Here is a 19,909-nt window from a genome sequence, read left to right as displayed (position 1 = left end):
TGAACAATCCTTTTTTCGATACCTAATAAAATATTTGTCATATTTTGTCCTATATGGTCATATATAGAAAACATAACAATAATGTTAACTTATTCCATAAAAGGTTATTTCTTTTAAATTTGTATTATTTATTTGAGCTGAAACAGCCAAGTTACTTCCTTTAATGTTGTCCCTGCCTCAAAACTAAAGACTCCCCCCCCCCCAGTACCTGCTTTTGATACTTTTCAGTACCAGTAATATCTAAACCTTTTTTTCAATACCATACTGGTATTATTCAACAATACCCAGCAGATGCACATCAAATTACTAATACATCTTTGTCAAAGTCTAAGATTCTATAAAAGTCTTTATACAAATGTAGCTCAAAGTGTGGCTTCCAGAAAAAAACATCTAGGTTGAGACAAACTAAATTACCATTAAATACATGAAATATAATGTTGTTTATCAAGGTCTCTCGCACAAGTGCAGCTCTCAGTGTCTGATTTGTTAAATAGACCATAAAGTCAGTCGTTCTCGTTGGCGCCTACGGTAAAAAAAACACATTTTTAGATCGTAATTATTACAACATTTATCTTTCAGAAAATGTTGTTTATGAAAGTCTGCAAGCAAGAGTGTCGTTTTCACTTTTCTAATTAGATCACAGAGGATCAGCAGCAGTGGTCGATAAACTTGGATCAAAGTGGAGCTCGGATTTGTGTGTGGCTAAAGTTACATCTGAGAATGGAGCTGATGAAGGACAACGGGCTTAAACGCACTATTCACAGGTCTCTGTATGTGTCACAATGCGCTGTTAGGTTACATAAAGGTCGCACAGGCCAAGACCAAGTGATAATCCAGGACCCAGGGGTGGCCCGAGTTCTCTCTGCCCCACAGGGAGGGGGCATTCCTGGGGAGAGGCTCAGAGGGGATCGGGTCTGGAGTTCCCCTGACCTTAAAATAGAAGGAGGGCTATGACATGGTATTAACTAGATAGGACAGACGCAGTCAGCTAGAGTGCAAGAACAATCAGTGGGGATCAAACTACTTAATTAGTAGAAGAATTGTCAAATATTTTTAATTTAATTTAATTTTTAATGAACAATGAAAGGAAGCCACTAAATTAAAATGTTAGCTGTGGTCCAAATTCATTCATTCATTCACAGGGAGGAGTTTATCGGCACATTTCACAACTTTCAGGGTCACTTTTCAAGTTCGCTTTCACATAAATGCCAGAAAAGTAGCCTGAAAATCAAACAGGACAAAAACAACTTTCATTCCATGACTAGAAAATCAGGTATATTGCCTTTAAGTTAAAGTATTTGGTGAAGCAGAAAATACAAATCAGTTTAAATACAGTTGTGCTCAAAGGTTTACATACTCTGGCAGAAATTTAGATTTTTTGTATTTTTCAAAGATTATGAAAGATAATACAAAACGTTTGCTCTTTTTAAATCATAATGAAAAAAGAAAGAATGACCCAGATCTAGTTTATGATCAAGAAGAATGGGCCGCTTTACGATTAGATTATATATACAGAACCTCCTCCACAACTACCACAAAAGACTCCAAGCTGTCATTGATGCAAAAGGGGGCAATACACAGAACGGGGGTGACTTCACACAACCGCTAACTACGAGTGTTATGATTTATATTCTGTCAAAAAATCTTTTAAAAATCTGCCAGGGTATGTAAACGTTTGAGCACAACTGTAAGTGATGTGACTTTGCATCATCAAAAACACAAAAATCACACCGCAAATACACCAACACTACAGGGACAAAGCTTCTTCCTTGGGGTGAGTCAGCCACCTGCTGTTCTGGAATGAGCATCTTAAGAACCCCTTTCCAAACGCAGCGTTATTTTACATGGACTTTTAAATGGGACAAAATACAGTATATGCTGACAATTTTTACCTCTTACCCCCCACTGTAACCCAGTGCATTAAGAGGTGGCTAAGAGGTTAAACTTTTTTACAAATGTGGTAGTGGAGTACAAACTGCCATCTGTACTTCAATTTTCTGTAAACCAAAACCCCATCACTCTTTACTCTCAGTCAATGTGAAGCTGTGATAAATTCAGGTGTTTAAGTTGAGGATTTATGAATAGATTTCTTATTTGCATAGTTGATGCCATCAACAATAATAAAGAGATTGAGATTATTCCATTACGCAATTTGTGGTTGAAATTACTCTGTTTACTCTAAGTGAACCCCGACTCAGGGACCCTCAGGCGATCTTAGACCCTGGTTTGAAAATGTAAGTTAGCAAAAACGCAAACAGAAATCACCAAAGCAACTACGTTTCATTGATGTGGACCTAGTTCAGGTTCCTGTCCGTCAATCACCAAGTTACAGTGACAGGCTCAGAGTCCGATCACGCTCTCTCTCTCTCTGCCAAAACCCCAACCTTGAAAAAAAACGATTTGTGTTGTGTGATTAAGGGCATCCGTCTTAAAACACCCACAAGTCAGCGCACATAAAAGCGAGAGATGAATTGCTACTGCCACGCCATGTAAAAGCCAAAAAGAAAGGTGATACTGTAAACTTCCTGCTGTTCTCGGTTCCTGTAGCATGCCTCGTGTTTTGTATACACTAAGCTGCTGCTCTAACTGTGGCCTGCTGTTTATACAATCAAAGAAGAATGACCCGTGTTATGAAATTGTAGTAGACGCTGCGCTCAAAGTGGTCTCACATAAAGTCGGTTTACTGTCAGAGGAGGAAAAGCCTTGATGCTATCCATGCAAGTTTATTCATAGCGGCACAGAGCGCGAAATCCTGCAGCAATGGGTCAAACACGAGTGTACTTTTCAGCACTTCAGGACTTATCATTTGTCATGCATGCCATTAACACCATCACAGTCTATTAACCTTCCTTTGTGCATTAATAGCTCATATTTTATCTTTTCATGGATATGTGTGTAAATGACACTCGAGTAAGGACTGCTGTACTAACTCGTATCTTTCTTACCTTTATGTTGGCATTAGGGGGATTCAACTACAGTAAAAACCAAACACCACCACTTTTAATCAGCGTCGTGAACAATTCGATGATGCCACAATACACGTAAACTGAGTGCAGAAATGATCAGAACGGGTCATGAACGGGTCGAGTGATGGTCTATAAACTGCAAAATATGAAAGACACTGCAGGGTTCAACTTATTAGGCATGAAATGAAATAACACACAGGTCTGGCTATCATTCTTAGAAGACCTAATGAATGTAGTAATTGGACAACTAACTATACAATAATATCCAGAATGTACAAAGTTACTAAATTACTAAAATAAACTGCAGGTGTGTCTTTGGTGAAGAACTATACAAATGGTTAAAGGAACAGGCCACCGGTTTTCTATACTGAGATATGTTCTTACCTGAGCTTAGACGAGTTGATGCGTCTGGTCTTTGTGTGTGCCCTCAGTCACGCAAAACGACCAAAGATGTTGTTAGCATTTGGCCTCGCCCAGTGTATTCCGATAGCTCCAAACGGGGGTGAAGTTGGAGGCAACCGCGCTTTTCCATAGGCACGCACAAAGACCAGACAGGTACTTATCAACTTGTCTAAGCTCAGGTAAGAACATATCTCAGTGTGGAAAAACAGTGGCCTGTTTCTTTAAAACGCAAGTCTATGATTTGTCCCCTTTAAATTGAGGATACTTCCTTAATTATAAACCTCTTAACCCCCACCCGAGCTGAGTTTCTTCTACCCAAATTTAAAAACGTGACAAAAACAGCCACATAAAAAAGCAACAAAAAAGCTGCCAAAGTTACGTCATGTGACTTACATAAAAATGCGACAAAAAAGCAAAAATAAAGCCACAAAAAAGCAATGGAAATGCCACAAAAGGACAAACAAAACAGTGACATTAGAATTTATACATATATTTTTTATGTGTTACAGAACCACACACACATAGGACTCCCTTGTAAATATTTAATAAAGACGACAAACTCTGAATCATCTCCACCTTGCATTCTTGCCGATGCCCCCTTGCTGTCACATAATAAATTAGCTCTCCCCATATTAGGTCGCTAATGCCTTTCTTTTTTCATATTTTTCATAGCACCTGCCTTTTTCTACAAGGCTCTGACAATATGAACTAACTCGGAGAGGTTAGGACTTCAGATGGCATTTCCCTGTTAAAGCAGAGTCGTACGAATGAACAACGTGATGACTCGCCGCCACTTTATGAAAGCAACAAGAGACTAAAAGCAAATGACATTGAAATCGACAAGCAGAAACAAATTAAAACACACAATTCTCTTTCACACATTTTTCTCATCGAGCGTCACTTGAAAAACTCTAAAAATGTTACAGCCCACATCTTTGGCCTCGGAGGGTCTGTTTGTGTTGGAGCGGGGGGGAAGTTTTTGCGTAAGCGTTCACGGAAAACTGGCAGTGGGTGAGCGCACCGAGCTGCAAACTGCCAGTTCTTATGTGGATTTGGCTGGCACTAGGAAAATACTTGCCACAGAGAAGGAAAAAAAAAAAAAAAACTTATAGTAGTTTGAATGGGGGTGGAATGGAGGACACAGAAGGGGAAGACGACCATTGGCGGTGGAAGTAGCCGGTGCTGTTCAATTAGTTTGGCGTTTAGACTTGGATACGACAAGTCTGAATTAGGACGTGATGCAATCAAAGCCAATAAACAGGAAAAAAAACTGGATAAATCCTGGTGCAGTTGTGAGACTTATAATTAGTCATTAGTTCACCGTCCCAGGGTTAATCAATACAGGGCTCCAGACTAACATTTTAGATTGGTATTTTCATTCAGGCAAACCAAGACTTCATTTCGTGCACACTTTTAGAAACAGGACTCACTGCCAATACTTCGGTTTATACAGGCAGAAGGTAAGTACCAGGATGTACCACAGTAACTAACCAGGAGTTACCGGGCTGTATTCTAAAGTATGACCCACCTGGACCCAAATCCATAAGGTCACAGCCTATAGGCCAGCGTAACGCCTCATTTGAAAGCTAAGACCAACAAAAATTGCTGCACATTTCATTTCTTAAGATGTGCAAACGTTTCATTAAACAGTGGAAACAGGATTGGACAAAACCGCAACTTTTTAGCGAAAAAAAATAAAGGTAAACTTCAGCTAAAGCTGCAGCTAAACATGTTTTAAATCATTTTGGTATTTTTTGACAAACTTACACAGTAAATATTGTTGGGAGTTGTCATAATTTTCTAATACATTTAGATAATGCCAGTAGTAGTCAAATTTAAAGCTTTTTCATGACATTTAAAGGTGCTATGCGCAACTCTAAATGTTAAAAATAACCGTTTTCTCACCCATACATGTTTAAACAATTGCCTGATGTGCTGATTGAGCTCCTCTCTGATCACTGCACTCGCCCCTATAATCCTGTGCAGTAAAATAAATAAGACGGATTCGGGACGGAATCCCGGTTTTGAGCCTGGGCGTGACGTCATGCGCGTTCACGCGCACCTGGCTCTGGGGAGTTTGTTGATTCGCCGCCATTATCCGCATCAGCGAAGACAACTCCGCGACTTTTGCGAAAGTAGAGGGTGGATTGTAAGAGACCGGACACTTGTTGATCCCAAACCCAAACGCAAACTCAACGTACGATAAAGAAGATAAAAACTTTGTCTAGTGTGACCGAAAAGGGGCAATTTGGAGTCAAACAGGCGCCGCAGAGACGAGTCAACATCGGACAAACTACCTCCGGTCCGCTCTCGGGCTCACCCGGACCTCAGCTGCTTTCTCCTTACTACAAGGGTAAGACACAGTCTCTAATGTCTAATACGATGTCTGATACGGTAAATCTATGTCAACAAATGACGATGCGTAACATGTGTAATGCTACGCGTTTGCTTAGCTAAATGTACGGTCAGAATTGGTTTTATTGCCATTGTCAATGAGCAGGTTCACAAACGTGGAGTTTTCTTCAGATCAATCGTACATCATGAAACATAACATAAAAGATGAACACCATGTTTTAGTGTTTGGTTTACCGGGAGCCTTTTACGTTTCACTCACATCTTCAAAATGATGCTAATGCTAAACGGTGCTCATGTCCTTGACCAACACACCGACTTAGACTCAACTTTGTCTGATATGTTTTCTTTAGGGGGAAAATCAGTCAATTGTTCCCAGAAACGTGGTACAAAAATGTTACTTGACAGGCTAACGTGGCTGTTGCTGTGTACACGATTCTGATAAATTATTTGTGAAGAGCGCACGCCACCCATATAAATGTTAGTCATTGTTTACTCCTACTTTGGACCTGGTTTATGTCTAGACCTAGTTCAGACCTGGTGTAGACCTGGTGTAGTCCTGAGTTAGTCCTGAGTTGGTCCTGGTTTAGATGGTGTGTGAATTGCTAATAAATAATAATACCGTAATAATGATAATGTCTTCCAATCTTTACTTCGTTTGGGGTCAATAATTTACTGACTTTACATTTTTTTGGCTAAGATATTGTATGTTTTCTTGTGCACAGGAGTTTGAGCGAGAACTGGCCACACACACAGGTCTCTGATTGTGTCGCCCTGTGTCTTTGTGGTATGTTTGTAATGCAGTTCCTACTGTCTTTTCCTTGTAAAGGTGTGAATAAAGTGTGTATGTTTTTGTTACACAGCCCTGGTGGTTCAGTGCGGAATCAATTGGATGAACTTCCAATCATTGGGCTTGAGGAAGCCTCATGGACTGCAGTTATAGTCGACTTGGTGAGTACTAAATGTCTGTAGTGTTTTAAAAAAAGTCATGAACAGGATGTAATGTAATATAATGTAGGTGCATTTGTAATACTTCTGCATATATATCTGCATAGTTTGCCCACGCGGACACAAGATGTGGATGTGGAACAGCCATAACCTCTTCAAATAATAAACATGAGAATGGTGCATCTTCTACTATGGGATGCATCATTTCTACTGCGTACCAGCTGTAAGGGAGTTTTGGACAGAGAAGAGGGCTGCCATTATAAACCCATTACAGACTGAAAACAGTGTTGTTGGCCTTGGTAAGTTATAAACTGCAGATATTTGCAAATTCTCGAATAACTGACATGCATCTGTGTTTCTATTTTAGCTGACGGACAAATGGACTCCCCAGGTAATTCAGTGGTTTATGTGCTTTGTCTCTGGCGTTTTTTCTTTCATTTGTAAATCAGAATATTTTCTGTATTTGAGATAGTGATGGGCATTTTCTAATGCAGTGTTTGTGTTTTATTACAAGGAGAGAATCAACGAGAGGGCGTTTCCTATTCCCTCGACGTCTGGCTGCAAAGCATCTCACTAAGAGACTTTATGCTGTAAGTGACATGGTTTTCATGTGAGAGTGACATGTAGTAATGAAACATGAATTTAAAATTTGAACTTGTTCAACAGGCCTGGGTGATGTCGCGACATAAAACAATACTTGGCTGGATAAAAGATATTGTAATTCTATTGCTTGTCAACATGCAAGCAACAGAGGAGTTTATGGTGAGTCTGATCATTGAAAATGTATGTAAAGTACTGTAGTAGTAGATGTCAATGTTGCTTCTACTATTACATTATAGAGGTTTATTTTTGTATTTTAGGGTGTGTGGTGAGGTGCACTCCACTGACATGGTGGAGTCCATGGGTCTTTGGGTGATAAAAGTAAGGAAAGAGAGGTCCTACGCCCGGGATCTGCTTCTTCATATGAAGCCAGGACAGACGACGGCCACGACCACCATGACCACCGACCGGTGCATGTCAACAACAAAGGCCATGTGTCGTAAGTGATCACTTTATGACTTTCCTATATAACGCATGTTTTGAGAACTTATGTCATATAAATTGTTGTGCAGGCAAAAACGACTGTACTGCAAGAAGTCACAGACCGGGCCGAAGACTACAGTGACATCCCTGACCTGCAGACAAAAATTCTACGAATACGACTTCAGTCTGCAGGACTCCCCCAAGAAAACGAAGCTTCAGAACATATGACCCCTGTCTGGCCTTGTGCCCCGTCCTACAGCTGATCTGGTGCAGTCGCGTGTCCACAGAGGGCAGGTATGTTCGTTTTCATTGTTTTACAATGCATGTCTGTTATCTGTTCCATAAAAACATATTTGTTCTAATTGCTAAAAATCATGTTTTGTTTTTCTAGATGCCATCAGCTCCTGAACAAACTCCAAGTGAAACATAAGCAGTGCATATATATTTATTTTTACAAACATGGAACAACATATTTACAATAAAGCCTTTTCTTCCCTAATTCGTGGACATATTTTCTCATGTGCTCACAGCTTGTTTATTGCCTGAATGGAGCTTCTTTACAGTCAACATAAATGCCAAAAGGGTCAGGATCATTTTCTGTCCTCACTGATCAATCGTGCACATGATTGAGCAAGATTCTTCTGCCTCCCCCCTTGGTCTTCCTCGTGGTCTCCCCGTCTGCTCTGCCCTGCACTGCTGCCACTTCTCTCCACAAGAACATCAAAATGACCCGAGCTGGAATTCTAAAGGGAAAACAATATTTTGTTATTGTGATAAGATACATGCTGTATTCTACACATCGCAGGAAAGAAATACAATGATAAAAGGGATGCTTATTTTACTTCCCTCATATTGTACAGCAGGCTGACTTTTTCCAAAACAAATAACTATTCGTCTACATCAAGTTTGCTTCTGAACTGCATCACTACCGGCCCATGCGCTTTCTATTTCCCAGCTAATATGATCTTGTACTGTGTGAATTAATTCCATGCTATGTGTATAGGGAGCCTTTTTTTCTCTTCTAAATGTATAAACTAGTGACTTTTGGCAGCTACATAACCTGCCCTGGTACAGTAGTTGAAAAGTATTAGCACATTTCACAGATACATGTATTTCAAATTACTGTCTAATAAGAATATATTACTGTTGGAATATGCTACTAAGCAGATCAATAAAACAAGCTAAACCCCCACAAATATTCGGAGGATCAGGCTGTTTTAGCTGAGATGGTAGCGTTATATTTCAGTCTACTTTGTTGACCAACTAATAAGGTATTTGGTGTGTCACTCTCTGATTATTATTTTTTAGCTTATACAAAGTAATAATTTATATTATTCATGAACGCATTACAATTATAATCCAATCATCAGTGAACACACAAAACGGGTAGAAATGGGATTATTATTATTATTTTTACCTTTCTCCTAACCCCGTTTTTCCTCTGAAAAATTAATGTTGTTTAACTGAAATGCAAAATCCTTTCACATAATTCAAAATAACTTATAACTTTCTTACCTCTGAAGACATTACGACTCTCAACAAAAGATTTGTGCAATCACGAATGACGCTCCTTTGGTTCTGATCGGCTCGTGCTCGTGCAAGCGTGCGTGTGGTCCAGGAGCGTGCACAACTCTGAGTGCAGTTCCGCTTTTCGCCAAAGGGGGCATAGTTCTGCGAAAACTCAGAGACTTGCGTTGTGCACCTTTAAGGCCTTAATTTGGGACCATTCATGACTTTTAAGTAAAGGATAATGTATAGAACGCTGGTCATTATCGGGAAAATAAGCACCGACAGGGCGAACCGGACCCCGACGCTACTAGCCTTGCTAGAAGCAGCAAGGCTAGTAGCTAGCCTAGCTACTTAGTTGAAGGCGCAGTTTGAGAGGAGTAATGGTGGTGAATCTCTTGGTAAGTTGAAAGTCAGACTCACGCTAACTTCACGAGCAATTCCCCCAACTTCTCTCGCAGTGACGGGGACAGAGATAGTGTCGCTACTACGTACGCGCGGAGTGATATGAAAGCACGAACTCCGTTGCCATTGGCAGCGGTCATTATTTTTTTCAGAGGTCCTTTATCAGAAAATAATAACCGGTAGAACGTTGGGAAATCCCATTCAAATCAACGGAGCGTTCTATTTACGTTGTGAAGAGCCGTATAATAATGCTTCTTAATGCCTTGTAAACATCTAAACATTTCATTCAATTCATCGTCCATTAACACAATAATAATCAATAATAGGGAAGAGTGAAAAGGAGCAGAATCTTATAAGCCATTAAAGCCGTAACATGATACATATTTTTTAGTCCCTTTAGTTTAGATAGGACTAGTTAAGTTTAGGATTAATACTCGTTGTGTCTACACCCACATTACTTTTCTTCATTTCTGTATTTAACTGTACATTACATTATCTATCATACCCTTGTGACCCATTTCACTGCTATTCAATCACTAGCTTTTATAGTTTCTCGCATCTGAGTACACATGTGGTCTAGGTTTTCAGTTTTATGTGACTTTATTTGGCACTTGGAGCTCATTGCACCAGTTGTTCGAATCTGTTCTAATACCGCGAAGCACAATCAATCTCAACTGAACCCTTATACTGGGGCGAGATTGGAATTTACAACTCAATAAAAACTTGATCACAGAAAGAAATTGCAATTTAGTGGTTATTCGGGGAGTTGCAAACTCTTTGTAGCTCATATTTCAAACGTTAATGTGGACTGAACCCTTGATTTGCAAATCTAATCACATCACTGGAAGAACTTCTGTGTAGCTGTGTAGCCCTCCCTGATACTTCACTTTCCATGACGTTGACTAAAATCACAGCAGCCCCGAAAAGCAGTCACTGTATCCAGCCCCAAACTAAAAACATTCATCGGTCGTTCCCGCTCGGAGCCGACTTGGGTGGCATAAAAAAAAAAAACAGCACTTTTCACATCTCCGCTGCACTGCCTGCGGTCGTTGTAGCCCTCTGCTCTTTTCAACGCTCCGAAATAGTCGCTAACGCCGTTTCGCTCAATGTGTGTGGCTTAATAGCGCCATTTTATTAGGCCTTTACGGCTAAACTAACACAAAGATGCGAGGAAAGCGCTCACAGATGTGAAACATTAAGGCGCAGATAGCCTAAAAAAAAAACACGCCATAAAACCCGCAGTGAAACCTAAACATTAGACATCCGAGTTGGTCTTGGTGTATTTAACCCTTTATTAGTTTGCTCAACCATTTGGTAGAGCACGCGAAATCTGCCCATCTCTACCATTTGGTTCAAGTTTGTATGACTCCAAATATCCAGTTTGGGGTTGGACAAGTTTAGACCAAGTATGGACTGGTTTAGAGCGGGTTTGGACTGGTTTAGAGCAGGTTTCGACTGATTTCGCCCTGGTTCGGACGTGTTTGGACTGGTTTAGAGCAGGTTCGGACTGGGTTAGACCTGGTTTAGACAGTTTTAGACCTGTTTGGACCGGTTTAGACCTGGTTTGGACTGGATTAGACCTGCTATGGAACGGTTTAGACCTGGTTTGGATCAAGTGTATAATACTCCAAATATCCAGTTTGGGGTTGGACCAGTTTAGACCAAATTTGGACTGGCTTAGAGCAGGTTTGGACTGGTTTAGAGCAGGTTTGGAATGATTTAGCCCTGGTTCGGACGTGTTTGGACTGTTTTAGAGCTGGTTCAGACTGGTTTAGACCTGGTTTAGACTGTTTTAGACCTGTTTGGACCGGCTTAGACCTGTTTAGACCAGTTTAGACCTGGTTTGGACTGGATTAGACCTGCTATGCACCGGTTTAGACCTGGTTTGGATCAAGTGTGTAATACTCCAAATATCCAGTTTGGGCTTGGACCAGTTTAGACCAAATTTGGACTGGTTTAGAGCGGGTTTGGACTGGGTTAGAGCAGGTTTGGGGCTGGTTTAGGCCTGTTTGGACCGGTTTAGATCTGTTTGGACTGGTTTAGATCTGTTTTGGACCATTTTAGACCTGGTTTGGACCGGTTTAGACCTGGTTTGGACTGGTTCATGCTGGTTTCGACAGGTTTTGACTGATGTAGACCTGGTTTTTACTGGTTTAGAGTAACTTTGGATGGGTTTCATGCTAGTTTAGATCAGGTTTGGACTGGTTTAGAGCAGATAACTGGGAGGTCTAATCAAAACAATAAAAATAAAAACATTTTTTGTCCCCCAAATGGTAAATAATAATAACAAAATTTACCAAAAAAACATGTAGGGAGTACCATTAAAGGGATAAGCTACGACCCATTGAGAAAAGTCTGTTTCCGGTGCAAAAACGAGAGAGGAAACAGGATGACTCAGTGAGGCTAAAGGCATTGTGTGAAAGGAAAGTTGTGAGTTAATGTTTTGGTGATTGCGGCGTTGACATGTGGCGAGCGTGTTTGTTTGAATGAGCGCGGGGAAAGATGAGAAACAGCGACTTCTGGAGTGGCTGATGGTGTGGGCTGTAATGTAAACCAGTGTAATGCGTCCACCAGGCTTTGAGGATGTGTGCAGAGGGGGAAAGGAGAAAAAAGACTTCTATTCGAGCAGCGTAACGGATTTTTATTGAAGGAATTAAACTTTCTTTTTGGCTGAAAAACGAGTACCCTCTATTACGACCTCTCCTACAAGGGTTTTTGCCGCATTACTTTATTGGGTTATTCCCCTCGTTCAAACTACAGCCTGCACAAGTCAACCGAGAGGCAGAGATTTGTTTCTAATTGGGATTCTTTTGGGGAAGGATCATAAAGAAAAAGTTGTGGAAGTAGCAGCAGTGGCACAGCACAGTTAGCTACAATCGGGTCAGCCATAATCAAAGTTGTAAAGCTCCTGCAAATTGAAGATTTTACAAAATATAAATCCAAATAGATGATTATTACGTGATGGATACCTGTGTTATTATGGGCAAGTCACTTTTATTGGTGTCACTTGAGCCATATTTTCTTAAACTGTCTTAACCAATCATTTTTGATGTAATAAATTAGCATTTCACAAAAGCCCTTATATTATGGGAGAATAGACAATTACCCATTTCATCTTTTTTATGGTGTCTGTGCTGTTTGAAAGGGCCAAACCTTGGTAGTTCAGTGTAATATGTGAGCAGTAGTGACATCAAAACAGGCCATGAAATGTTAAAAAATATTGCAATTGATAGTATTTTCACAGAGGCAAACGATTGAAACTTGAATTGAATTGTCTGTGTTTTCATGCAGTGTCCATAACTGGAATGTACTGTATATGGGCCATACCACACATACTGAAGTTTATATTATTTTATATATAGATATAATTAACACTGGGGCAATTAAAGCAGTACAAAGTAACTCATGCCCCTAGAGGCCATAAGCGGGTGTTGTAGCATGTTACGTTTTTTTTTTTTTATCTCCGGGGGAGATGAAAGACCTTCCAATCATCCCATTAACACTTGTATTACCCCCAGAGGGACTAAGAATAGGATTTATTAAGGTGAACAAGTTACTTAGTATGGCTTCAACAAAAAAAATAAGGACTGTTTGAACCAGTATCAAAAACGGGCAAACTATGGACTTTTGTCTTGAAGACGTGTAGTGTCCGTAACGCTTATAATGTGGACATCATATGCTTATAATGGTAACAGGCTCCATACTACTGGAAACAGCACTTTCTAAACATCAAGTAAACAAGAATAACATTCGTTTTGTTTATTTATTTAAAGGGACAATGCATTTTAATGAACATGTAAATGTAAATATGCCAGAATTAGCCAATATCCACACAATTAAACTTGAGACATAAAACATAAGGCTAATTGTCAGTGGTCACATGTCTGATTCCCCTTCAGCCAAACCTTTAAGTTTAGTTTTAAACACTAAACAATCAAAACTGAATGAGGGTTGATTATTCATCGACACTTTGAGCTGACACACAACTACAGAGCAAATAATGACGTTTTCTCCCTTTACTTCTTCATACTACAGGTTCTTTTTTCTTTTGTCGTAATGTGAGATTATATTTTGCGTTTTGTCCGCCTGTGTCTACGCTGTATACTATATTAGGCGATAACTCATCATTTTAAGAGGGCTGTAATGATGGTTTTATGTGTATTACGTTACCTGCAGCGACTCTAAGAAGCGGAAGGAGCCCAGACGTCGACCGCGAGGCACCAGGCAGAACGTGGAGTTATGGAGCAGCTCCTGGTAATCGAACCTGGAGGATACAAAAACAGAGACATGCATAAAGATAACTGTGCATTATCATTATTACAGCAATAAATATAGAAACGTACAAAACTAAACATGCAACTGAGTCAAGAAACCATTCACTCAAAGTCAAAAAAACATAGACTCTTTGCCAAATGACACAACAGCAGTACAGCATGCTCCGTGGCTGTAAACACATCACGAGACGTCACTGAGGTCTAAATCAAGATGGATGCAGTGTCTTGCTCAAGGACACAAGATGAACCCCCCTTTGCAAAAGTCAAGATGCTTCAGGTTGTTTTGGTAAAAAGGCCCATTTGTCCCGCACATGTCCAGCGCCCTCATGACTCGGAGCCACTCACAGACACTTGTCGTAGCTGTTCCACTGTGGGCTCTGTCAAAACCACTCAAGTCTGCGCCCACATTCGGCCGCTTCAAAGCAACTCAAGAAACACAAAACACTGCTGCGTTCACAGGTCGCCGGACATGGAGACAACAGCTGTGGAGGTGTGAGCTGTACTGTAACTACAACAATGTAAACTAATACTTTACGGACTTAAACAAGGCGTGTGTTCAGTGCAATGAACTGTAACATTTTGAGGCCTTAATATCAAGCCACAAAATATCACAATCTGACTAAGACTTTTTTTTGTTGCAAACACAGCCAAAACAAAGACCATGGTAACTTAAACATTTGCTCTTTAGTTTTCGTCATAATTTTCCGAATTCTGTTGCAATTTAGCCTTGTTTAAAGGGGCTAGATGCAAGTTGGCCATATTATACACTGCCACCTCAGGTCATATGTGTAACTGCAGGTTCTATATTGAGTTATTCGGACCCGAAGTAACACCTTTTTGAGTGACAGTGCAGGATTTTAGAGGCAGTTGTGGTGAACAGGTCTGAGCTCATTCCACACATTAGGACATGGCTGGAACATGTAGGGGGAGGAAAACACATAATTTTAACATTTTTAAACTCTGTATAGTCCCTTTAAAGTCCTGATATAATACTTTTTTAAGACTTTTTAAGACACCATTAGATGAAAAAACATATTGCTTAGGATTTCTCTTGAAGTTTAATGGAACACAAACGTTGCCACCTGGATTTAACTCACTGTTCTGATATGGGGTTGCTGCTGTTGGTCAGGTCTAGCTTCAGAAAGACCATGTGCCCAAAGAATGGTAAATAGTCTCAACTTATAAAGCGCTTTTTTTCTTTCATCAGGCCCAAAGCGCTTTACAGCAAGGAACCTTTCACCCATTCACACTCTCATTTCTTGATGGCACTGGCATGTTCCAAGATGACGATGCCAGGATTCTTTGGGGCTCACATTGTGGAAGAGCGGGTCAGGGAGCATGACATGGATTGGCCTCCTCAGAATCCAGATCTTACTGTACCTGTCCAGTCTTGGATTTGAAAATAAGGGACATTTTGCGGCACTCGCTACAAACAGAGCCACCTGATCCAATGGGCTAGAAGGGGCTGGACCCCGGGGGCCTACCAGTCAAGGGTCTATCAGAATTAAGGGAAAAAAAAGTGATTAATTGTTTGTGACATCAATGTGTGCTCCTATGTGTGTACCTGGAGTAGGCCCACCCTACCTGCTTAGGGTTTTTGAGGGATTTAGGGTTAGGATTATAGGTTAGCGTGAGGGTTTGCGCTGATGGGGGTTGGGGCCTACAATTCTGTTTAAGCTCCGGGGCCTATGGGTACATTAATGTGGACCTGGCTACAAACCGTCCCATCAACAACTAAGCTCCAAGATGGGGTAAAATACGGTTGTTTCCCGGTCAAAACGGGACACTTGACAGCTATGGTCCAGATCTTAACCCCAGTGAGAATCTCTGGGATGTGCTGGAGTCGCCTTTGCAGCAGTGGTCACACTCTCCCATCATCAATACAAGATCTTGGTGAAAAATGAACGCAACACTGGCGCTGTTAACACTGCAGAAGAAATATAGGAAAAAACACAAATAGAGAGTGTGAGATGTTTTTGGGTCAGGCGGTGGATCTTACGTTGTCCTACAGGGTTTTACATATGTTTAAGGCATAAGTAGACGTTTGGAAAAATAAATACACTCCATGCAGTCTTCAAGGATAACCTCTAAGCTTAGAAGCCTTAAAACAGTATCCAATGCACATCGCGGCACACACCAGGGTAAATATAAATCTTTAAGCAATAATATGCACAATCTTATCTGCAAAGCCGCAATCTGCTTTGAGTGAAATAGTCTCGCTCCATAAACAACTGCAATAAAACTCCCATCGCTCTCCTTCCATGATATACGATATTTAGCATCTGCCACACATAAAATAGACCACAGTTATTGTTGCTTTCATTCAGGCCATTACATCATAACGGCTCCGATTATGTCCCCAGTCGTAAATCTGCAAACCCATTCACAAAGGGCTCGAGATATTTCCGGGAGAATGTCGAAAATTACATATCCATCACCCGTGGTAATGCGCACACAGTAAATACGCTGTACACTGGCTTCCTATTGATTCATGCTTGAGTTGGGACAGCCCACTCCCCATGGCCATGCATCACCCGGGAGACTGCAACATCATTTCTCACACTTGGATAGTAAAAAAAAAAAAAAAAAGAGGAAGGGAAAAAAACATGAAAAAGCGCTACATCAATGCTCCCTTCATGTGCTAAATGGTTTTGTTGTAAACAGATGGATACAGCCTCCTCATAAAAGAGCGCCGTGTTTCATAGTCTAATCTCGCTTTTGAGACCATTTTATTTGTGCTGCTTTTCTTTCACTTTCATTTTGCTTGTAATGTTGCTCAATATTACAGTCGTATTCGGTGCAGGAGCGTTGGTGTTTAGGGTTTGCTAGACTTTATTTATAGGGTTAGATACCATTAAACAAGACAAAAAAAGGTTCAGGCACTGCTCGTATTGAAAAAGTGAAAGTATCGAAAGAAGGTACCCAAAAGAAATACAGAATCTTGATAAGTTTTGATGCTGTTGGTCATCAACATTTAAAAGAAAATATAGGTGAAACTGAAGTTGAAATAAAAAAGAAAAGCAGGGAAAAACAGTGGTGAAATTTGGGGCAAAATGAGAAAAAAAAATAAAATACATTTAGAAAAAATTTAACATTTTGGAAAATTTGGGGGGGGGGGACAAAGACTAATGTGGGAAAAAATGGGAAGATGTCGGGAAACAATTTGGATAAAACATCCAAAAAACTGGAAAAAATAGGAAAAACTTCTGTAGTTAAAGGAAGTTTCTTGGTTGTTTCATCTCAAATAAAAGATACAAATGCAAAAGAAATTAAATGGAGGGAAAAGGGATAAATAAACATGATTATTCTGTTTTCTGGTTCTATATGGCAAATTCTATTCTATATGGTTTAAAAATGTTGAAATTAAGTATTTTCCTCCCCCTACATGTTCCAGCCATGTCCTAATGTGTAGAATGGGCTCAGATCGGTTCACAACTGCCTACTAACCTTACCCAAATCTAAAAGCTTGTTTGGGGGAAAAAAAAACAAGACATAAATGAGGATGAAAACACAACAAACAAGGCAACAAAAAAGTGACAAAAAAGCAAAATATGCTAAAACAGGCGACTAAATAGGTGACAAAAACACAACAAACCAGGCGACACAAAGTGACAGAACCGGTGAAAAAAGTGACACAATGTTACAAAAAAGTGATGAAACAGGCGACAAAACCTTACAAAACAGGCAACATAAAAGTGAAAACAGGCGACAAAATAGGTGACAAAAACACGACAAACCAGGTGACAAGAAGCGACAAAACAGGTGAAAAAAAGGAAACAAAAAAGCAACAAAACAGGCGACAAACACGCAACAAGACGGGCGACAAAAGTGAAACAAAACAGGCAACAAAAACACGACAAAACCGTGATCAAGGAGCAACAAAAAACCAACAAAACAGCGGCGGCAAAATAAAACGCTGAAAAAGCAAGGAAAAGATTTGATAGATCAGTTTTGTAGGTCTTTGCTTTCAAATGAGGCGTTACTCTTGGCCTGTAGGCTCCATTCGAGAAGCTTTTGATTTGGGTAAAGCTGAACTGGAGAAAATGTGCTCGTTTAAGGCGGAGGTTAAAGGGTTAAAAACAATGACATAAAAAGAGCCAGCCATAAATCTCATCATTATTTCATTCACATTTCCCCACACATTTGGTTAAGAGAACAACGCTTCAACCTTCAAATTCATTTTCTCACGTCTGTGCCTCGACTACACCCGTTCCCCAGAACACGATCTGAACAGAAATCGCTTTAGAAATCACCCTTTTGTGAGTCTCTTAAACAGTGTTGACAGCCTGGTGGCGCGGAGCCCTGTTTTATACATATACATTGGTTTATTTTGGTATTGAAACGCCTACACGTCATTCCATCATTGGCAAAGCTCTTTCAACAGGTGCTATCTGCGCATAAGCCCCAAACAAGGCGCCTTTCGCTCAAGTGTATGTACATATGCGGCGTGTAGGGGGCGTTCTTGACATATCAAATACAATCCCCGCCCCCCCCACTCCCTCCCAAGTGCGTCCACAGTGACAGCCATTCATGTCGAGAGCAATTCGACGCGAACACGACTCCCCAGCCTGTGAAACGCTCATTTTCTGGGCTCCAAAAAAAAAAAAAAAGGCGGCCTGCATCCCATCACTCACGCGGGGGTTAAATAAATGACTAAGTGACTGGGAAGATTAATGGGGGGCTTATTTTTTTTCACCGACATCGAATCGGCAAATAAACAACTGCAGGGAGACGAGGGGGAAACAAGATGGATGTACGGAGGAAAGAGAAAGTACCCACAGAGTCGGGCGAGGCGACGACTCACTCCTTTATCAGTGTGGCACTACTTCACTATATATAGAAGGATGTGGAGTTATGCGGATCTCATCTTCGAGATTCACCTTCAACCAATCAGTCGCAACCCACATATGGATGTTCATTTCAACTTATGATAATCAACTGACGGCATCTCTTCACAGATTTATGTTCAGCTCAGGCCCTCATCATAAAGCTGCCAGTCAAAAATCTGACATTTTGTGGAAAAGATTCATTTAAAATGATCCAGTGACCCTTTTTTGGGCCCGACCATTGGTTAATCTGATCCCCCGTTGAGTGCATTCCCCCATCTTTCATGAAAAATATAACATTTTCATGTAATTTTTGGCTCTATTTGAGTCTGTGTGAACCAGAAAACGATTAGCCTAATCGATTACTAACATACCCCTCCTGGAACCGCCACCTTGACGTGGTGGAGGGGTTTGAGCAGCTGAATGATCCTGGGGCCTATGTTGTCGGGGGCTTCGTGCCCCTGATAGGGTCTCCCAGGGCCCAACAGGTCGTAGGTGACGGGTCAGACAAAGAGCAGTTCAGAAGCCCCTTATGAGAGACCCGGTTAGAACCATGAGGCCGTCCTTCTGTGGACCCACCACCTGCAGGAGGAGCCATAGGGGCTGGTGCAATGTGACACGACCCGGAAATGGAAAAGTGGAAGAAAATGGATGGATTACTAAAATAGTTGTCGACTATTTCAATAATCGATTACGTAGTTGTTTCAGCCCTAGCCCCGACACACCAGTTGAGAACCACTGTCATGTCACTGTATGATTAATTGCCATTATATGATCATTCTGACTCCTGATGAATAGTGAAATGATATTCTGATCAACTACTGTATGATTTATTTGGGACAGTGCAACACACTTGGGACACATGCATGTAAACACACCACACTGGAGTGCAGCCATGGGCTAATTTACATCTATCTGTTGTCACAAATACTCGCCACTTCCTGGCCTATTGTACACTATTATTCGTGGTAGGGGAAACTGAAGCACGAGCGCTGACCGCCGCGCCACCATGCCGCCTTCTGATATAAAATAAACAGTAGCTTTTCCTATTTCCTTGTATAATTTTCTAAACTAGCGCATGTTCTTTAGGTGGGTAGACCTTTAGAGACGGCTCGCAGCCAATTATTTCTCCAACAACTTTTTATCGCTCAATCACAGATGCAAACTTGTAATGCGTCACTACAGAAGAACAAACTTTTCTCACCCG

The 19,909-nt window shown here is 40.8% G+C and overlaps 1 protein-coding gene and 2 long non-coding RNA genes across 3 annotated transcripts in view; 1 reads left to right on the top strand and 2 right to left on the bottom strand.

The window, feature by feature from the left end:
• The window catches only part of ext1c (exostoses (multiple) 1c), a 147,976-nt gene that overhangs the window by 26,031 nt on the left and 102,036 nt on the right, over window positions 1-19,909 (bottom strand). The window contains exon 2 of the mRNA XM_079570925.1: window positions 13,773-13,866. Within this exon, the coding sequence (XP_079427051.1) occupies window positions 13,773-13,866 (94 nt within the window). The remainder of the gene's footprint in view (window positions 1-13,772; window positions 13,867-19,909) is intronic.
• Window positions 6,987-7,421, top strand: LOC306974241. Its single transcript, XR_013793614.1, has 3 exons — window positions 6,987-7,059; window positions 7,183-7,258; window positions 7,335-7,421. It is a non-coding gene; the product is annotated as an uncharacterized lncRNA (long non-coding RNA).
• LOC306973793 lies at window positions 11,147-11,865 on the bottom strand. Its single transcript, XR_013793586.1, has 3 exons — window positions 11,690-11,865; window positions 11,441-11,482; window positions 11,147-11,203 (listed from the first exon to the last, which is right to left on the bottom strand). It is a non-coding gene; the product is annotated as an uncharacterized lncRNA (long non-coding RNA).

This window comes from Gobius niger, assembly GCF_951799975.1.
Source record: "Gobius niger genome assembly, chromosome: 14".
Taxonomy (NCBI): domain Eukaryota; kingdom Metazoa; phylum Chordata; class Actinopteri; order Gobiiformes; family Gobiidae; genus Gobius; species Gobius niger.
The sequence above is the reverse complement of the archived record's forward strand: the minus strand, read 5'-3'. Positions and strand labels throughout refer to the sequence as shown.